The sequence below is a fragment of the Triticum dicoccoides genome, chromosome 7B (genome assembly GCF_002162155.2).
Source record: "Triticum dicoccoides isolate Atlit2015 ecotype Zavitan chromosome 7B, WEW_v2.0, whole genome shotgun sequence".
Taxonomy (NCBI): Eukaryota; Viridiplantae; Streptophyta; class Magnoliopsida; order Poales; family Poaceae; genus Triticum; species Triticum dicoccoides.
This window is the reverse complement of record NC_041393.1, coordinates 730176708-730196199: the sequence shown is the minus strand read 5'-3', so window position 1 is coordinate 730196199 and position 19492 is coordinate 730176708. Positions and strand designations below refer to the sequence as shown.

The 19492-nt window shown below is 44.5% G+C and overlaps 1 protein-coding gene and 1 pseudogene across 1 annotated transcript in view; both read left to right on the top strand.

Annotated features, from left to right (window-relative positions):
* The window catches only part of LOC119335378 (RNA pseudouridine synthase 2, chloroplastic-like), a 4159-nt gene extending 869 nt beyond the window's left edge, over positions 1–3290 (top strand). The window contains exons 2-7 of the mRNA XM_037607508.1: positions 265–408; positions 903–1166; positions 1330–1532; positions 2120–2198; positions 2406–2581; positions 2684–3290. Coding sequence (XP_037463405.1) covers positions 265–408; positions 903–1166; positions 1330–1532; positions 2120–2198; positions 2406–2581; positions 2684–2822 — 1005 coding nt within the window. The 3' untranslated portion in view covers positions 2823–3290. The remainder of the gene's footprint in view (positions 1–264; positions 409–902; positions 1167–1329; positions 1533–2119; positions 2199–2405; positions 2582–2683) is intronic.
* A 5774-nt stretch (positions 3291–9064) lies between these two features.
* Positions 9065–19492, top strand: part of LOC119339577 — a 16736-nt pseudogene continuing 6308 nt past the window's right edge.

The window sequence follows — 19492 nt, the reverse complement described above, 5'->3', positions numbered from 1 at the left end:
CACCTAACCTGGTTCCTACTACGTGCTAGGAAGTTTGCATCTTCTCGCCGTTGCAAAATTCAGCTACGAAGCTTCTTAAACATTTCTTATCTGTTAATCATTCGCTTAAACTCGAGTGCTCCTGTATATTGAAAAGCAACAGCTGTGAGCTCAGACTAGAAATATTCATGCTAAACAGCTGAGGAGACAATGCATTTGTTGTTAACATTTGCAGGTTTGCTGGTATTCTAAAGCTGGTTTGCTTTGCGCTTCTGCTCTTAGTAGGTTTCGCACACGGTGAAGGGAGGGGACAAGGTCAGCTGCACCGTGTCGGAGCTGCAGCCGCTGAGGGCAGAGGCGGAGGACATCCCACTCGACATTGTTTACGAGGATGAGCATCTTCTTGTCGTGAACAAACCGGCTCATATGGTACGCACCGTCTTTTGCAGTGATATGGAGGAGTAAGATTTTACTTGTAGTTACCTTGTTCTTAGGAATGTCTCAATAAGGTTTCATGACTTTTATGTACACATTAGTTTGTGGAGAGCCTATTTTCTACATAGCTGGACCTTCAGCATAAGAGTTGTGAGCTTAATGAGGGTGTCTAGTTAAATGAGAAACATAATGATTGAAAAAAATATCCAGTAGATAACCACACATACAGTTGATGAGAAGTCTCTGGCTACCTGTAAAATCAGTGCATACTGAAAGGTAACTCGTTCTACTTCAAAATTTGGGGCTTGTTCATTCACGTGTTTTGCGTATTACATCGACATTCAAGTTAATGTTGGTTATACTGACCTTTTCCACAGAACATTTTCCCGGTCCTAATTCTATTTAGTTTTTTAAACTCTTACATGCAGTTTTCTTTCTACTGGTAGGGAGAATAATTATTCTTGCATTCTATGTGTTTTGACTTTTAGGTTGTTCACCCAGCACCAGGGAATGCAAATGGCACCTTAGTCAATGCTATACTTCACCACTGCAAGATTTCAACTTTTACCTGTTTAGCACGCAGTCCAATTTATGATGAGTGCCCTGAATCTTCAGATGATGATGTCGACGTATTTGATGTTGACCAATTTACTATTGGTGAAGTAAGTTCAGAGGTCCGCGAAGCTATTGTGCGCCCTGGTATTGTGCATAGGCTTGATAAGGGGACAAGCGGACTTCTTGTTGTAGCTAAGGTATTACCCAGTTGGTTCTGTCCCAAAATATAAACACTAATAGCTTCCCATAGGACTTGCATATGAAAATGAAACTGTTATTGTTTACCTATCAACATTGGTCTCTCTTATTTGTTGTATCAAATTTGTTTATGGACTTACTTTGGATTCACCTTGTTGACAGGATGAGCATTCACATGCTCAATTAGCAGAGCAATTCAAGCTGCATACAATAAGTAGGGTATACATCAGTCTTACTTGTGGTGTACCTAGCCCAAATTCTGCCAGAATTGAAGTTCCTATATCGCGTGATCCTAACAACCGGACACGTATGGTTGCTGCTCCTGCTAATTCAGGCCACAGATATGCAAAGCATGCTGCTAGTAGGTGATTCATGCTTTTGACTTGTGCCTTCTCTTTTGTGGACTTGTGGTTCCATATATGATGCTGCTTCTCCAAAGCTGTTTAGTTTAAATATAAATACTTACTAGGACAGCCAAGCATACATACTAAAATAATGTTTCTTGAATAAATACTTCATGATTTTCTTTTTAAAAGAAAGTTCTTCCAGTTAAAATGATCTGCTGTCCCTAAAGACAAGTTCTTCTGGTTGAAACCAGCCTGATGTCATAGTCATACAGGCAAGATGACCAAAAGGTTCATACTGTTCAGATTATTTATGCTGAGTAGTGTGAAGAGGGATTAATTCAACTTAGTTCCTGCTTTTGACTCCTTGCTCCTAGCATTAGCTGTGCTGGCGAAGAGTTATGAAGTTAAACCTTGATGTTTCATGTAATTATACATAGCTCGCTCACAAGAGTAGAACTTCTCCACATAAATACTGTCCCCATCATTTTATTTTGAAATACTATATATTGCTTATGCAACTTTCAAATGTTTTCAGGCTTGGTTGCTTAGTTTTTTCTTCTCAAGACCAGAAATTTATTTCTCTGCTATTTCAAGAAATTTTACAGGTATAAAGTAAGAGAGGTATTTTGTGCTGGTGGGTCTGCACTGGTAGAGTGGAGATTGGAGACAGGGCGCACTCACCAGGTGATACATTACACGATAGTCTCATATTTTAAGAAGGGGGTATCATAACTACAATATTTGTTTGAATTTGTTGTGGCTTAAAAAGCATTCTAGGCAACAGTTGGAATTCTGAATCATATAGAGTGTACATCTCAATGTTGGAAAATGGTTCTCAAATGCAACCACTTATTTTATCTTGGTAATGATCCTGCACCTACTGTTTTTTAGATCCGAGCACATGCTAAATATCTAGGGAACCCCCTACTTGGTGATGAAACATATGGAGGTACCAAAAGCATGGCATTGTCACTTTTGAGACCCAGAACTCCTTCAAAATATCATGGCGATCTTTCAAATCTGGTATCGAAGATAGACAGGCCATGTCTCCATGCTGCATTACTTGGGTAGGTATTATCCAGGATGCATCTCACTGGCATTTTTTTGGGTCTCATTTGCCTTTTAGGATAGTTTCTTGCATTTGACTTTGGTAATTGTTCCCTTTTCAGATTCAAGCATCCTCATTCAGGAAAGGCACTTGAATTCTCATGTCCCCCTCCAGATGATTTTACTGAGGTACTTGATGAACTACGACGTGTTACACCGATGAGTGATGGGCAAGATAGCGACAGTGCTGCTCAAGTGTGATTAATGCAAATGGCGAATACACAAAATGCTGCTTCAGGTATGGTATGTTTGACCTGAAGGGTCTTTGGACTTGTGCCATCTCTGAGTGAATGGCCAAACTGACGGAGAGGTTGTCAAGCTTTTCATCATGTTCAACGAGAGATGAGCACGACACCAAGAAAGAAGCTTCAGGAATTTTGACAAGTCTTGGAGACATATTTTAGTGCTCTTTTTCTATGTTTAAAAAACCTAGGAAAACCGCATGGTTAATGAAGTGCGTTGAAAGCATTTTAGCACAATGCGATGTGTGTCCGTCCAGAAATACTTGTCATCGAAATGGATAAAAAAAAGATGTATCTAGAACTAAAATACATCTAGATACACCCCCTTTTATCCATTTTGATTTGATGACAAGTATTTCCGGACGGAGGGAGTAGTACACTGAAACACAATGCTCTGGAGAAATGGAAATTTTGGCTTACATCGAGACCTGCTGCTTGTTGGAGATCAAGTGGTTGGTGTCGCGCTAGTCCCGAGAATGAAGAACAAATAACTTTCGACAAGTTTGGTTCGCCCCAGGTAATGTATTCGGTTTGCCGTAACGGGACACACTGCTTCTGATTATTTTTTCGCATTTCGTTCTTTGTTTGGTTGGTGCGGCCGAGTCATGATTTTGTAATCACCTCCGGATCGGGCGGTTTCGATTTTCTGAAACGCTGTATCAGAAAGCGCTGTCACGGAAAACGTTGGCAGCGAAACAAACACTTGTTATGGTTTTGCAAACCGCTGTAATCGGAAGCACCGCGTTTCTCGCTGAACCAAATTCGTCGGTTATACTACTTACACAAAAAAGAGCCTTTCATGCGAAAGTGCCTATGTGAGCCCGAGCTCCTGTACGCTCGCTATCTGTGCCGCTGCTTTGCCCCGAGATGCTCGTCATAAGTAGTATATGACCAGGTATACTGCCTGTATTCGAATAAATATAATAGGCCCATGGCCCACATCTGACGAATGACAGACTTAACCCCGTTACCTACGTCCGGCTGGCCCGATGTAACCAGACTAACGCCGTCGCGTTGGAGAATTTATTGGGCTGGCCACCCATCCGACACGGCGCTGTCCCTCTGCAGCACGACCTCTCATGCTTTGTCTCCAAAAAAACCCAACTCTCACCCTGCCCACGAAAAACGATTCGGATGGATAGCGCCGTGTCGGATGGATAGTGCCGTTGAAGTACAGTACACATTGGCCAACTAAAAAGAAAAGTAGTACATATTTGTATGCGACAACTAAGATCAGTTTTCCAAAATATGATGATACATTTCCAAAGTACATCGGCGATATTATCTTCTACTTAACGCCGGCACTAGAAAATATGAAAATTTAGCATTATAGCACACTGTATACTAACAAACTCAAAACTTAGGACATCTCTATCGCTGACCCTCAAACCGCCCACACGCATTACGATCGCACTGTCTGGACATATTATGTCATCCAACATAATGCCCAATCGGTCCGCGGACCTGTCTGAATGTCTACTTTTTCATAAACCGGAAGCAAACAGGGGGGCTTTACGTGTGTCCAGACCGCTACCACACACACGTCGGGCAATCTGGTTCCACCCAAAATTGTCTCGCTCGCCCTTTCCTGGCCGAAGCAGTTGCCCCGCATTCATGTCACTCTAGAGCGCTAGCTCCACATTGATGCCGCCCCAGAGCGGACGTGGCCTCTCACTAATGTCGACATTGAAGCGGCTCGCTGGCCAAGAGCGTCGTCCGTGACATGTCCCCGATGTCCGCTCATGTTCAATGCCAAAGAGATGCTGCTGCATAGGACGGGGCAGATATCTATCACTTTCAAATGGGTTGCCCGTTCGTCCGCCTGCCGTCATTATGCAGGCGCTCTACCCGAGAAACCAACTCCGGTGCATGTATCGACACACCCCGCTGCTTGGTCTCACCGGTATCCGCTATTTCAACGATGCCATTCCCGATACAAACCGCACCACAACACGTTCGCTCCACATCCTTCTCCCGTGCACCACATCTGCCATGACCGCGAGCAGTAACATGTTGTGGGAGCGACTATCAACGGAGCAGAAGCATGAGGTGTCCACTCTTGCAGCCGTCTAGCAAGGCCGTCGTGCCAGGCGGATAGAACCCCACATACCAGCATGTTCCCCGGAGGTCTCCGATGATAACCCAAAGATGGAGACAGGCTCTAACGATGACTCGGTGCCGGAGCTCGCGGTGACCCATGCTGATTTGACCATGGATCAGACGCAGGCGCACCTCGACGATACAATGGCGGAGGAGCAGCTGGCGCCGCCACCGTTGTCGGTGTTCCGGCAAGTGCAGGAGGAGCAGGGGTACAACCTCTCCTTCCCGAGCAGCACCGGCTGGCGGAGAGTCAAATCCATGGCGGCGAAGAACCCCAACTTCGTCACTATGCAATGCGTGCTCTACGAGGCCTCGCGTTCTCACACCGCTCGCAATGCAGTCTCAGCTTAGCCGGACGTGCCCACGATGCTAGCGACGCAGGCGATCACGAACGAGAACAGAGCCAGCTATGCGTCCTTCATGCCACTAATGACGCCTTGTTGGGGTCGGTGGCACGACAAGCGTTCCGCCCAGTCCGTGTCCATCGTTGACCTCACGACCATCGATGACGATTAGGTTGCTGACTCCGACAAGGAGTAGTGCATGGGAGGGTGCGAAGCCTCAAGTCCCAAGTGGGCTGGTCCATGTCTCATGTCCTACTCTTCCTCGCCGGCGACCGCACCTTCACTTCATGGGTCTCATCTCCGTCAGACATGAACACGACCAATGTTAGAGGGGAATAACATGACTCGAAGGACGGGTGCCCCCTGTATATTTAGACTAGCTTTAGATCCGATCTTTTTTAATGAAATATGTTTCAAATGTAACGAATGTGCTCCAATTTAGATGAAATCATCCGCTTTGTTTAAATTTTATTTTGAAATGGATGCGTGCATGATTGGATTGACGACTCTTGCATCAATGTCCTCGAACTGGTCCACACTGGTCTACGAACAGATATGGTGTCTAATTTAAAAGTCAGCGTTGGAGATGCCCTTATCCCTCTTCATCCAAAAGTTGGTTGCCCACACACCCAACACATATGACACTACGACAACAAATGCACCTTGTGTGAAGTGAAAGGCTATTGTGAGCTCGAGCTCACATGAGTTCGGGTGAACAGTAAATTTAAAAAATAGTAAACAATTAAAAAACTGATTTTTTTGCAAGAAACATTGACACTCCCTCTATTTCAGAATATAAGGTGTATTGCTTTTTGTGCAAATCAAACTTGTGGATGTTTGATCGAGATCATAGCAAAATATCAACTAATATAATATAAAAATACTTTTCATGATGGATCGAGTGATACAAATTTGGTACTATAGATGTTCATATTTTTTCCTAAAAACTTAGTCAAATATGCAATATCCACATGTTTGACTTTTGAAAAAACTAATACACCTTATTTTTTGGAATAGATGGAGTAGTTTTTCTACATGCGTAGATTTTTTCGTAATGGAATCACATTCGTGCAGATGTGGACAAAAAAAATCAATGCTTTCAAAAGCACACTTTTTGCAATATGCACATATTTGATTTTTGAAAAAACTAATAGACCTTATATTTTGGAATAAATGGAGTAGTTTTTCTACACGCGTGAGATTTTTCATAATGAAATCACATTCGTGCGGATGTGGACAAAAAAATCAGTGCTCCAAAATGCTTTTAAAAGCACACTTTTTGAAGCATCGATTTTTCCCCAGACCTCCAAGAATGTGATATCATCGCGAAAATTTGCACACGTGTAGAAAAAAACATCAATGTTTTTTGCCAAAAAAAGAACAGATTTTTTCTAAGTTTTTCTTTTTTGGAATTTCGAGCTCACGCACTGCATGCTTCTCCGTCTGAAATGACAATGATGCATTTCCAAAACTGAGGACAATCAGTATTTACTCCAATACATGTTCAGAATTTCGGACTTTAACCATTTTTGCAAAAATAAAAAAATACGGTTGCTCGCACACCCACTTCAGGCTCTTTAGTTCATACGCTGAAGTAAGTGACAGCAACACCTGCATGACTTTCCTGGCTTCGAGCTACTGATATTAACCTCCGTAAATTTTTGCTACTGACAGATTCCCATGAACGGAGGTATTAGGAGACAACTGCGCCGAGGTAGCCATCATTTCATTCATTTACTACACGCCTATCGGAGTTAACCAGAAAGCGGAAATCCTGATCCACGGATCATGACGGAACTAAACGAACCCGTTCCGCTGCTCCGCTGACATGGCCCACTGCCCAGGTGCACCACCGTGCGTATATTTCCTTTTCTCTATTATATTCCTCTCCACTGTACATGCTGCATTTATTACACGCACCACATCACGAAGCAGTTCTGAACAGCCCAGATAATGAGCGCCTGTATGCCCGCGCTCACATACTCCATGTCCCCTTTCATGCACAAATCTTGGAGCAACAAGTATGCTAACACTAAATTTGAATTTTTGCATTCTTAATCTTATGAATGTGCAAATAATGGTGGATGCAAATTCCGGACATTAGAATTGCACGTATTTGTTTTGTGGAACTACGGAATGTGTAACTATAGTATATAAGAAGAATTGGAAACCAGAAAACTCTCACGCCACCTACTCAAGACCTGGTCCAAGTTGCGCAGCTGAAAGAATAATATCCATGCACACTACATCAAAACGTCAGACTTATGGTTTAATCCCAGATGCCAGCCCTCCTAATCATCCAACCACTAGTCGGTGCCCCCGACGACCGACGGCGATGCCTCGGAAAGGCCTGGGGCAGCACCCGGTGCCCGCCTCGCCGTTTGCCAGCTTGCTTGGCCGCACCGGCATGCACGTCGCGGAGGTCGTGGTTGTCGCCTTGTCGGTGAGCAGGTCGCAGAGCAGGATGCCGCGCCAGAGGTCGATGAAGCCGACGATGCCGTGTTCGCCACCGACGGTGATGGCGTTGCTCGTGACGTGCTGAAAGATGCGACACGCGTCCTTGGGGACCGGCAGCGGGAAAGGCTTGGGCCATGGCCATGGCCTGTCCACCACCACCACCTTGCTGCTCTAGCTCCACTCCTCAGATATGAACATATTGCGCGCACAAAGTGGTGCTACCGTGAAGTGGTCGCCGCGGGGTAGGAAGGCAACCTCGAAGTCTTGGAAGAAGACAGGGTGAGCCTCCTCAGCGACGGAGCACCACCGGGAGCTCATGTCCCTCAAGCTCGAGGGTGAGTGGCGACGCGCAGGAGGAGGAATCCGCCCGCCGTGGCGACGATGCGGGGGGGCTCATGGAGGACGACACCGCCGGCTTCCTCCAGGCCGGGGCAGCGCGCGAAGAGACGGGAGGGGACTGGCCGGCGAGCGGTCAACAGTGACACCTCGATGGGCTCGCCGTTGCTCCGGAGGCCATGCTGTCGTCGCGGGTGATGGACGCGTCGGCGATGCCAGCCTTGCATTACTAGCACGTGGTCTCTCCTCTCCAGGTAGAAAATCAATGGTAATATTTGGTCCAGTCATAGTAATTCATTACTAGCTAGCATTACTAGCATTTATAGTAATATTAGGACTTTGGACTTAGGAGAGGAGGATGGTCGTCTTGGTCGGCGGCGAGCCTGACAACCACACCGATGGTTGGTTGAGACGAGATTCGTTTGTGCGTGCGTCCGTTCGTCTACCCGTTTGCACGCGCCCGCGCGCGTAGGTATGTTCTTCATCTCTCTCTCTCCCTGATTTGATTTGATTTTGATTTTTGAGATGGGTGCTTTCCGCTGTGCACGTCTCTACGCCCGAGTCGAACAAGAAGACTTCAGCCATGGAGAAACGATTCGCTTCGCCTCGCCTCGCCAGATTCGATTCCTCCTCCTGCTCCTGCCTGCGCGTCACCATCGAGTTGTACAGAAAGAAAGACGCAAACTTTCCTTGCACACACATATTATCAGATAACAACATTGAGCATCGCTTGCACACAGCGATTTGTTTGTTACACAAGCAGCTAGTGCAGTGCAAAGCATGTTCTCGGATCTTTGCGCACGATAAATCAGATGAGATTTAGGACGACCACTTCTGCTTCTTAGACTTCTTGGGCGGGTTTTTAGCAAGTGCCTCGCCCTCCTCATCCGATGGGCCCTCGATGGATTCATCAGGGACATCGTTTGGGACGTTGTGCTTGGTGATGTACTCCTTGAGGATCACCATGCTCTTCTCCCTCATCGCCGCCAGCTGCTCCGACAGGGTGCCGGACTCGGAGCTGACTGCGAACGATTCCCGTGAAGCCGTTTGAACTGTTCTTTAACTGTGAGAAACATGTTGCATTGTCCAGGCCTGGCTTGATCCTGTCAACTTGCCATCTGGAAAATCCAGTTGCTGTGACTTCTGTGGTGACCCGCTGCGTTTTGTCATGCAGGTTTGCTTCATTCCTAAAGCTTAACCCTACCTGGTTGTTTATGTCTAGTCAAAATTTGGTCACATGTGCAGGTATACGTGCCGGATGGGTGGAAGGAGACGACCTACCACCGCGCATTCTTTGTGTTTATGTGTCCATCCATGCCGTGCTTACAACTAGACCAGCGCGAGCAGGGGAAGGACAGGGCAGCAAATCCTAGGAGGAGGTATCGGTAGGCGGTAGCATAGCTGTTTATTGTCTAGTGTGTTGGCCCAAAGTTTCACATTTCTTGTCATGATCGCTTGAGGTGAATTGTGCTGCAGTGTGAAGGTCTTCAGGTGCCAGCTGCCCAGAATTAATGCATTTTATACCGCTGAAGAGCCTAAGGGGTGCGTGGGATCCCAATGTTCAGGAGGTAGCTTTGCTTGCTTTAGTTCTACATGTTTGTGCAGTTGAGCTGCAATTCTCCTTGATTGAACTACACTACAGAACGGAGTAGCTTTTGAAGTTGTGCAGACATCAACTTAGTATGCTGCTGTATAGCACAAGTTTCCTTTAATATTATTGACAACCTCCTCTCCAAAATTCACCACGCTTTTGATCTCAAATTAAGCTCTTTACTTTTATTATCCACCGATTTGCTTGTGTCTTTGAATTGGCGCACCGTATGTTAAGCAAGGCACTGGGTCGTGTATTTTGTCTTTCAAATATCTCTGTTAGGTGCAAACCGTGCTCGGCTTTGTGATTGGTGTGGTACATGGAAAGGTGAAATTTGGTGCAGCCACTGTAGCAAAGCAAGCTACTGTTCTAGGAAGCATCAGGTACCAAACAGGTTCTCACCATAGCCGTTTACCTCTCCTGCATGAATACTGAAATACCTCTGTTTTGGTGGGAATCTCTCTGTAATGTTATTCAGGAATTGCATTGGCACGCTAGTCACGAGAACGATTGCTCTCAAATACCAGGTTCACCAGATGCTTCTATTCTGCCAGTCGCACCGAGAGGTTGTTGCCTATTTCAGTGTTATTTAGGTCTTTTTCTTGCCTCCCGTGTAATTTTTTGCCATCTGGATTATTTGCAGTATTTCCTGGCCACGCATGGCCTGAATATGCGGTGGATCATGAACATGAGCCTCCATGTTCGACTAATTCTGTCAAGGATAATTCAGAACTGATGATGGTAGAAGAAGAAGTCGAACCAGATGCTATGATGCAGTTATTCATGGATAAGTTTGAGGTTTTCTTCGACCTGTGGCCTATGCTGCCATATTCGTAATCAAATGCTACTATTTATTTAGTACAATACCACACCTTGTGTACAGGATGATGAGGACAATACATGCTGGGCAACTTTCATGGACCGAGTTTCAAGACAGATTCAAGTCTTGAGGTGAGTGTGAATGAGTATCAACTTTTGTTTCTGTTTTTTTGTGTTTGAGTGTGAATAAGTCTAGACTTTCGTTTGCGTAATTTTGTTTTCCCTTTTGTATCAAGAAACTAGAGTTATGTCTTTGTTTTGTGCCATGACCGCTATTTTACATGATGCATTGTCTCAACTACACTGAAGCAAACTATATGGGCATTGGTGTTCTGGTCATCATTTGGGTTTAGTGAACCTTCTGGTTATGGTTTATACTAAGTACTCCCTCCGTTCCTAAATATAAGTCATACATGATGCATTGTCTCAACTACACTGAAGCAAACTATATGGGCATTGGTGTTCTGGTCATCATTTGGGTTTAGTGAACCTTCTGGTTATGGTTTATACTAAGTACTCCCTCCGTTCCTAAATATAAGTCTTTTTGACATTTCAAATGGAATGCAATATACGTATGTATGTAGACATATTTAGAGTGTAGATTCACTCATTTTGCTCCGTATGTAGTCACTTGGTTAAATCTCTAGAACGACTTACATTTGGGAACGGAGGGAGTACATGACTAAGTGTTGGTTTTATGGTGTGGGCACTTGATCGACCTTCTGGACTACCATAGGACCATGAGTTCTGACACGTTTGATTGGCCCTCCTATACAACGTTGCGTCCTATCCCGCAATACATTGTAATGAATCATGATTTTTGGTCGCCAAATGGCCTTGCAGCATGTCTGTTGGCCATGCCGTACACAGGTCATCCTGCACTCTGCCTGTTGTCACCGTTACAATCCCCCTAATGACAATTGGTTCATCCATTTAGTATTGCAAGAAGATTTTTAGCCAATATTCAATAAAAATGAATGGTTATACGTCTATACGACAACTTTCTACGCGATTGCAACAAGAGTGTTGAATGTGTGCAATAAATGAATTAAAAATATATAGCAAAATAAAGAAATCCTTCCGAAGAAGAACCATCAATTCTCATAACATTTCTTTCATGAAATTGCATTGAGAATACACTTCTGTGTCTTTGCAACATGTGTGCAACAAAAACAAAATAAACTATTGCAACATTAAACATCTCAGTCCACAACAATGGAAAATCTTATACAGTATATCCATATCCCACCTCCCATGCATAGTCTTTTTTTCCTTCTGGCTTGTGTCTCCTCGATGGCCATGGTGAGGTGCTACGCACTTGCGCTACCTTTCAATTTTTTTGTCATCCAATAGCTACTCATAAAGTCAGAATTTAGCTCTTCGGAAAATCAAGCTTCGCCACTAGTGTTGTGCCTTGTGACACATTGGATGCATGGCGTGGTCAGCAAAAGCATGTGTTCGACTTGATTAGGTTTAACAGTTCTTATTTTGATTAGTTTATCATTTAACTTCACCCAAAACTCTCGCTTAGATCTGGCAAAGATTAGGTTGATCAGCACTCCTTGCAAAAAAAAAGTTAGGCATAATTTTAATTATTATGTCATGCAGGTACTGTGCGGAGGAAGATGCAGAACCTCTTTGGGCAGCATCAACTGGGTCTCTGACATGTGATGATATCCCTCTGTGCATCTATTGTAATGGGCAACTTCGCTATGAATTTCAGGTTGGACAGGTTTCAATTTGTATGGACTATTCCAGCTCATTATTTTCTGTCCAGAAAAAAAGACTTGTTGATATGTGCCTTATGACCCTATTGTTTATGTGACGCATGTGTTACTCAAAGCATATTATTACTGTATTTGGTCTAAAACCTGGCAATATGGCAATTTTAAGCAAGTTACAAGGCTACATCTAAGGAAATTATATATAAGCAAGTTACATGGTTGTAGCTAAGTTTGGTAAAAAAATATTTTCTGAAGAGTTCTTTCTAAAGAAAAAGGACAGATCCAGTGCATGGAAGCTCCCACGCAAGGTGGCGTGGGGTCTGGAGAGGGATATAGGAACCTAGTCTTATCACTGCAAAATGGAATGCAGAGAGGCTGGTTCGAACCCAGGCCTGCTTTTTCTATATAAGGAAATTGTAATATGATAACGTATTTGATTATTACTATAGGGAAGTGAGTAGAAAGTTGGTAAATATCCATGTTGAACACAATGTTGTGTTCTTTTTAGGATCGACATATTTGCTTCTCTTTTGATGACAAATGATTGCATACACTAGTAGAAAAATGGTCAAATGTGAGACACATTAGTCCCGGTTTGTAACAGAACCGGCACTAATGTGACCATTAGTGCCGGTTCCAATGGCTAGGCGGGAGGAGCTCTTTAGTACCGGTTCGTGGCGAACCTTTAGCACCGGTTCGTGCCACAAACCGGTACTAAAGAAAGTGGTGGCAGGATGTTGTCAGAGTGGGGCCCTTCCAGCACCTTTAGTACCGGTTCGTGGCACGAACCAGTACTAAAGGTCGTCTTATATAAACCCTTCGTCCACCCGCACTCTGTTCTTCCCCCTTTCCCCTCCCCCTCTCCTCTGTTCTTCCCTTCTTCCTCTCGAGTTCATCACAAAATTTGCCCCAAATTTGTCAAGATTTGCAGGCCCCCATCCATTCAAATGATCACCAAGGTTAGCAACTTTGTCCTTTCTTCTCTCATTGCTAGATTAGCTCTTGCATTGGTTTATATAGTGATTAATTGTGGGTTTTAGTAATTTGGAAGGAATTATATGTGGTAGTATTTGATTTATATGCAATCTGAGGTCAAAATAACACTTAGTTTGCATATGTAGGTGTGTTTTACTTAATGCCTTCTAAATCTCCGTCGTAACCACCGTCGATCGCCCGCACCGTCCCGTCGCCGGCACCACCTTGTGGTGAGCCTCTTGTTCATGAAATTTTATATAAAAAATTGATGTTTGTGTGATTTGGATATATAGTTACTCGTATAATTATCTTACCCGTACGTTGTTTGTTATACATAGTGCCATGGTTTTGATATCCGTCCCCGTCGGCCCTCGTCCTTGTTATGATTCGGATGTGGTATATTCTCTTTTAAAACTATTTGTTGCATTTCGTGTTTATGACAAATTATGCTCATCAAGTTGACATAGATATTTTTATCTAGGAGGTATGTGAACCGGAAATTCCAACCGACCCTATTGTCGAGAGGTTAAATTTAGTTGAAAGAGAAAACGAGTACTTGAAAGAAAAATTGAAAATAATTGAGGGGGAGAAGATGGAATTGGAGTTGCATGTTGCCGATGTCGTCGATGATCACAAGATCAAGATGGAGAAAGTGCGCTTGAAGATTAGAAAGATTAGAAAATATGCCATCGATAGTGAGGCTTGGTATCATTATGCTGTTGGATCAATTGTTACCTTAGTTGCGATCTTGATCGCATTTGTTGTTGCATTTAAATGCTTTAGCTAGAGAGTTATTTGTTTGTTGCATTTACGTGTTGTATGAACTTTATGTATGAACTTGTATTAATTTGGTTTATTCGGTGTTGTGTAATGAAGATGAGCCGGCAATGGATGTACGATGATCGATGCTCTCCCCAGTTCGTTGAGGGCGTGCATACTTTTCTGCTTGCGGCTGAGGCAAACAAGCGGGCGGATGGTTTTATGCCTTGTCCATGTGCTGGCTGTAAGAATGGTCGCAATTACTCTACGTCAAGAACCATTCACGTCCACCTCTTTGAGTCCGGTTTCATGCCCCACTATAATGTTTGGACCAAGCACGGAGAAAGAGGGGTTATGATGGAAGACAATGAAGAAGAAGAGGACGACGACAGCTATCCTGGCCATGGGTTCCCTGAATACGATGATACAACAATGGGGGAAGAAGCTGAGCCGGTAATGCGGGAAGAAGCTGAGCCGGAAATGCGGGAAGAAGCTGAAGAAGAGGCATCAGATGAGCCCGTTGATGATCTAGGTCGGGCCATTGCCGATGCAAAGAGAAACTGCGCAAGTGATTTGGAGAAGAAGAAGTTGCAGCGCATGTTAGAGGGTCACAAAAAATTGTTGTACCCGAATTGCGTAGGTGACAAGAAAAAGCTGGGCACCACACTGGAATTGCTGCAATGGAAGACAGAGAATGGTGTATCTGACAAGGGATTTGGAAAGTTGCTGGTAATGATAAAGGATATGCTTCCAAAGGACAACGAATTGCCCAAGAGTACGTACGAAGCAAAGAAGGTTGTCTGCCCTCTAGGGTTAGAGGTGCAGAAGATACATGCATGCCCTAATGATTGCATCCTCTACCGCGGTGAGTACGAGGATTTGAACGCTTGCCCGGTATGTGGTGCATTGGGCTATAAGATCAGCCGCGATGAGCATGGTGATGTCGAGGGCGAGCGCCCCAGGAAGAAGATTCCTGCCAAGGTGATGTGGTATTCTCCTATAATACCACGGTTGAAACGTTTGTTCCAAAGCAAAGAGCATGCCAAGGCGATGCATGGCACAGAGAAGACCGTAAGAAAGACCGAAAGTTGAGAGTACCTGCTGACGGGTCGCGGTGGAGAAAAATCGAAAGAAAGTACGAGAATGAGTTTGCAGATGACGCAAGGAGCGTATGGTTTGGTCTAAGCGCAGATGGCATTAATCCTTTTGGGGAGCAGAGCAGCAACCATAGCACCTGGCCTGTGACTCTATGTTTGTATAACCTTCCTCCTTGGTTGTGCATGAAGCGGAAGTTCATTATGATGTCAGTGCTCATCCAAGGCCCTAAGCAACCCGGCAACGACATTGATGTGTACCTAAGGCCATTAGTTGAAGAACTCTTACAACTGTGGAATGGAACAGGTGTACGTGCGTGGGATGAGCACATGGGGGAAGAATTTGACCTAAAGGCGTTGTTGTTCGTAACCATCAATGATTGGCCTGCTCTCAGTAACCTTTCAGGACATACAAACAAGGGACACCGCGGATGCACGCACTGTTTGGATGATACTGACAGTATATATTTGAATAGTTGTAAGAAGAATGTGTACTTGGGACATCGTCGATTTCTTCCGAGTAGGCATCCCGTAAGAAAAAAAGTCAAGCATTTCAAAGGTGAGGCGGATCACCGGACGAAGCCTCTCCACCGTACTGGTGCTGATGTACATGATATGGTCAAGGATTTGAAGGTGATATTTGAAAAGAGTCCTGGCGGACAACCTGTTCCGAAGGACGCTGACGGACCCGCACCCATGTGGAAGAAGAAATCTATATTTTGGGACCTGCCATATTGGAAAGACCTAGAGGTCCGCTCCGCAATCGACATGATGCACGTGACGAAGAATCTTTGCGTGATCCTGCTTGGCTTCTTGGGCGTGTATGGGAAGACAAAAGATACACCTGAGGCACGGGAGGACCAGCAACGTATGCACGGAGAAGACGGCATACATCAGGGTCATGCAAGCTACGCTCTTACCAAAGAAGAGAAGGAAATCTTCTTTGAATGCCTGCTCAGTGTTAAGGTACTGTCTGGCTTCTCGTCGAATATAAAGGGAATAATAAACATGGCAGAGAAAAAGTTCCAGAACCTAAAGTCTCATGACTGCCACGTGATTATGACGCAACTGCTTTCGGTTGCATTGAGGGGGCTTCTACCGAAAAACGCTCGATTAGCCATTGTGAAGCTATGTGCATTTCTCAATGCAATCTCTCAGAAGGTAATCGATCCAGAAATCGTACCAAGGTTACAGAATGATTTGGTGCAATGTCTTGTCAGTTTCGAGTTGGTGTTCCCACCATCCTTCTTCAACATCATGACGCACGTCCTAGTTCACATATGCAAAGAGATTAACGTTTTGGGTCCTGTATTTCTACACAATATGTTCCCCTTTGAGAGGTTCATGGGAGTCTTAAAGAAATATGTTCATAACCGTGCTAGGCCAGAAGGAAGCATCTCCAAGGGCCATCAAAATGAGGAGATCATTGAGTTTTGTATTGACTTTATTCCTGACCTTAAGCCGATTGGTGTTCCTGAATCGCGGCATAAGGGCAGACTGGATGGAAAAGGCACGCTAGGAGGGGAACAAATAATATGTATGGACGGACATTCTCTCACTGAAGCACACTACACAGTTCTACAGAATTCCGCCTTGGTGGCTCCGTATATGGATGAACACAAGAATTTGCTACGCTCCAAACACCCGGAGCGGTCTGATGACTGGATTACACATGAACAAACCAGGAGTTTCGCCAGCTGGTTGCAGACACGTACCATGCATGACACCTCTATTGAAGATGACCTGTACTTGCTGTCCCAGTTACCATCTTCGAATATAATGACTTTCAAAGGGTACGAGATAAATGGTAATACATTTTACACGATCGCCCAAGATAAGAAGAGCACCAACCAAAACAGTGGTGTCCGCTTTGATGCAGAAACCAAGACGGGAAAGGAAACATATTATGGTTATATACAGGACATATGGGAACTTGACTATCGACATGGTTTAAAGGTCCCTTTGTTTCGGTGCAAATGGGGTCAATATGACACGAGGCGGGATAACGGAAGACCCGCAGTACGGAATGACAACAGTGGATCTCAACAATCTTGCGTATGCAGACGAACCATTCGTCCTAGCCAATGATGTGGCACATGTTTTCTATGTGAAGGACATGTCTACCAAGCCAAGAAAAAGAAAAGATAAGGAAGCGAATGCATCGTACGATGAGCCCAAGCGGCACATAGTTCTTTCTGGGAAGAGAAACATCGTGGGAGTGGATGACAAGATAGACAAGTCAGAAGATTATGAAAAGTTTGATGAAATTGCTCCATTCACAGTGAATATTGACCCGAGCGTCCCGTTAAATGATCAAGAATTTCCATGGTTACGACGCAAAGGGACACACGCGAAGAAAAAGTTTCACACCCAAAGATCTGGGATGTGATCGGCTTCACTATCATCACTTTCTTCTGTGTTTCACACCCAGAGAGGAATCTTTGTAATAGTTAGGGTAGTTATGTGTTTTGGCATTTGAAACGCGAAGAAATTTTATGTGCAAACAAATTCTTATATGCCTTTAATGATTTTTAAAGTTAAGTTATTCACAAACTAGTGATTCACACTAATTTCAAATAATTCTAAATTTAAACTATTCAAATTTGAAAACTACGGGCACTAATAGAAAGTTTGCAATTTTTTGTACCTAAAGCAAAAATATTCACAAAGAAACTCTAAATACACAAAAAAACAACACAAAAATAAATAAAGCAAAAAATATAAAAAAGCCCGCCTACTAGGCCAGAGCGGCCTGCATACGACTAGAAACCCAACCTATTGTTGGGCCAGGATGTAGGCCCGCAAAGGCCAAGTGGGCCCATAGGGCAGCAAAGAACACGTAGGCCCAGTAGGCCTGCTTTGGAGAGGAGCTCGAGAGAGCGACCGCAAGGGGGTTTATAAACCAGTGCGGTCGCCCCTTGGCTAGCGAGGTGGGACTAAACTTGCCGCACCGCACCTGCGCCAGCGCACCCCCTTTAGTACCGGGTCGTGGCGGAGGGTCAAATGTGAAGCACAATAGTGCCGGTTGGAATTTCAGCCGGCACTAATGTGTACACTAGTGCCGGTTCGTGGCGGCGATCAATAGCACCGGTTCCTGGTGAACCTTTAGTACCGGTTCATGCCACGAACCGGTACTAAAGAGGCTGTGTCAGCCTTCGGTCAGGCTATGGCCCCACCATCACCATTTAGTGCCGGTTCGTACCACGAACCGGTACTAATGAGGTTGTGTCAGGTAAGGCTGGGGCCCCACGAGCACCTTTAGTACCGGTTCATGGATGAACCAGACGTAAGCTGTTTTTTAGTCCCACCTCGCGAAGTGAGAGGGACTAGGAGCGGTTTATAAGCCCTGAGTGCAGAGAAGATGAAGAAGAGGCTCAATGCTCACGTTGCTTAGCTTCAAGCATTCAGGAATATGGTAGACTGCACGGAGCTATGCGCAGTGCAGTTTACACTATTCCGAAAGGCTTGAAGCAAATTAACGAGCATTGCACCTCTTTTTTATTTTTAATAACTTATTACAACTCCGGACTTCTTCTGTTATGGCAAAAACTAATTGCACGTCGACATTTCTTTTTTTAAGTTATAACTTCAGACTTTGACCATCAAGTTTTGCAGAAAAGAAAAAATAGCAGAAAAGAAGAAAAACTATAGCTGAAAAGAAAAAAACTATATAAAAAAACTACTCAGAAATAAATAGAAGAAAATAAATATAATAGAATATAAAAAACTACTCACAAAATCACTACAAAATGAACTCTGAAAATGTTGAATTTTGGCAATCTAGATGAAAAACTACTCACAAATAAATAGAAGAAAATAAATATAACAGAAAAGAAAAAACTATATAAAAAACTACGCAAAAATAAATAGAAGAAAATAAAGCAGAAAAGAAAAAAACTATAAGAAAAATTGGGGCGCTGACCTGTGGGCCTGATAGGCCACAGGTGTGTAATTATAGGCCTTAAAGGCCCAGCAGACTCACAGGACAGCGCGCAGAGTTTAGGCCCACAAGCCTGCTATATAGAGGAGTTCGAAGTGGTAGCCGCGGCTGGGTTTATAAACCAGTGCGGCTGCCCTTCGCCCGGCGAGGTGGGACTAAACTTTGGGGTGGCAGCGCGAGGCCTTTAGTACCGGTTGGAGCCACCAACCGGTACTAAAGACCACCCTTTAGTACTGGTTGTTGGCTCCAACTGGTACTAAAGGCCTCGTCTTCCCGCCTCTTCGCCTGGCCAAAGTTGGCCTTTAGTACCGGTTGGTGGCTCCAACCGGTACTAAAGGCCTCTCCTACATATACAACACTTACGAAAATTTCATTCTCCCTCTATTTCTTCCTCTGTTTCCCCATTGAAGCACCGCCCGCGCGCCCCGATCGATCGACGCCGTCGCCGTCGCCGCCCCCGTCCCCGTCGGCGCCCCCGTCCCCGTCGCCG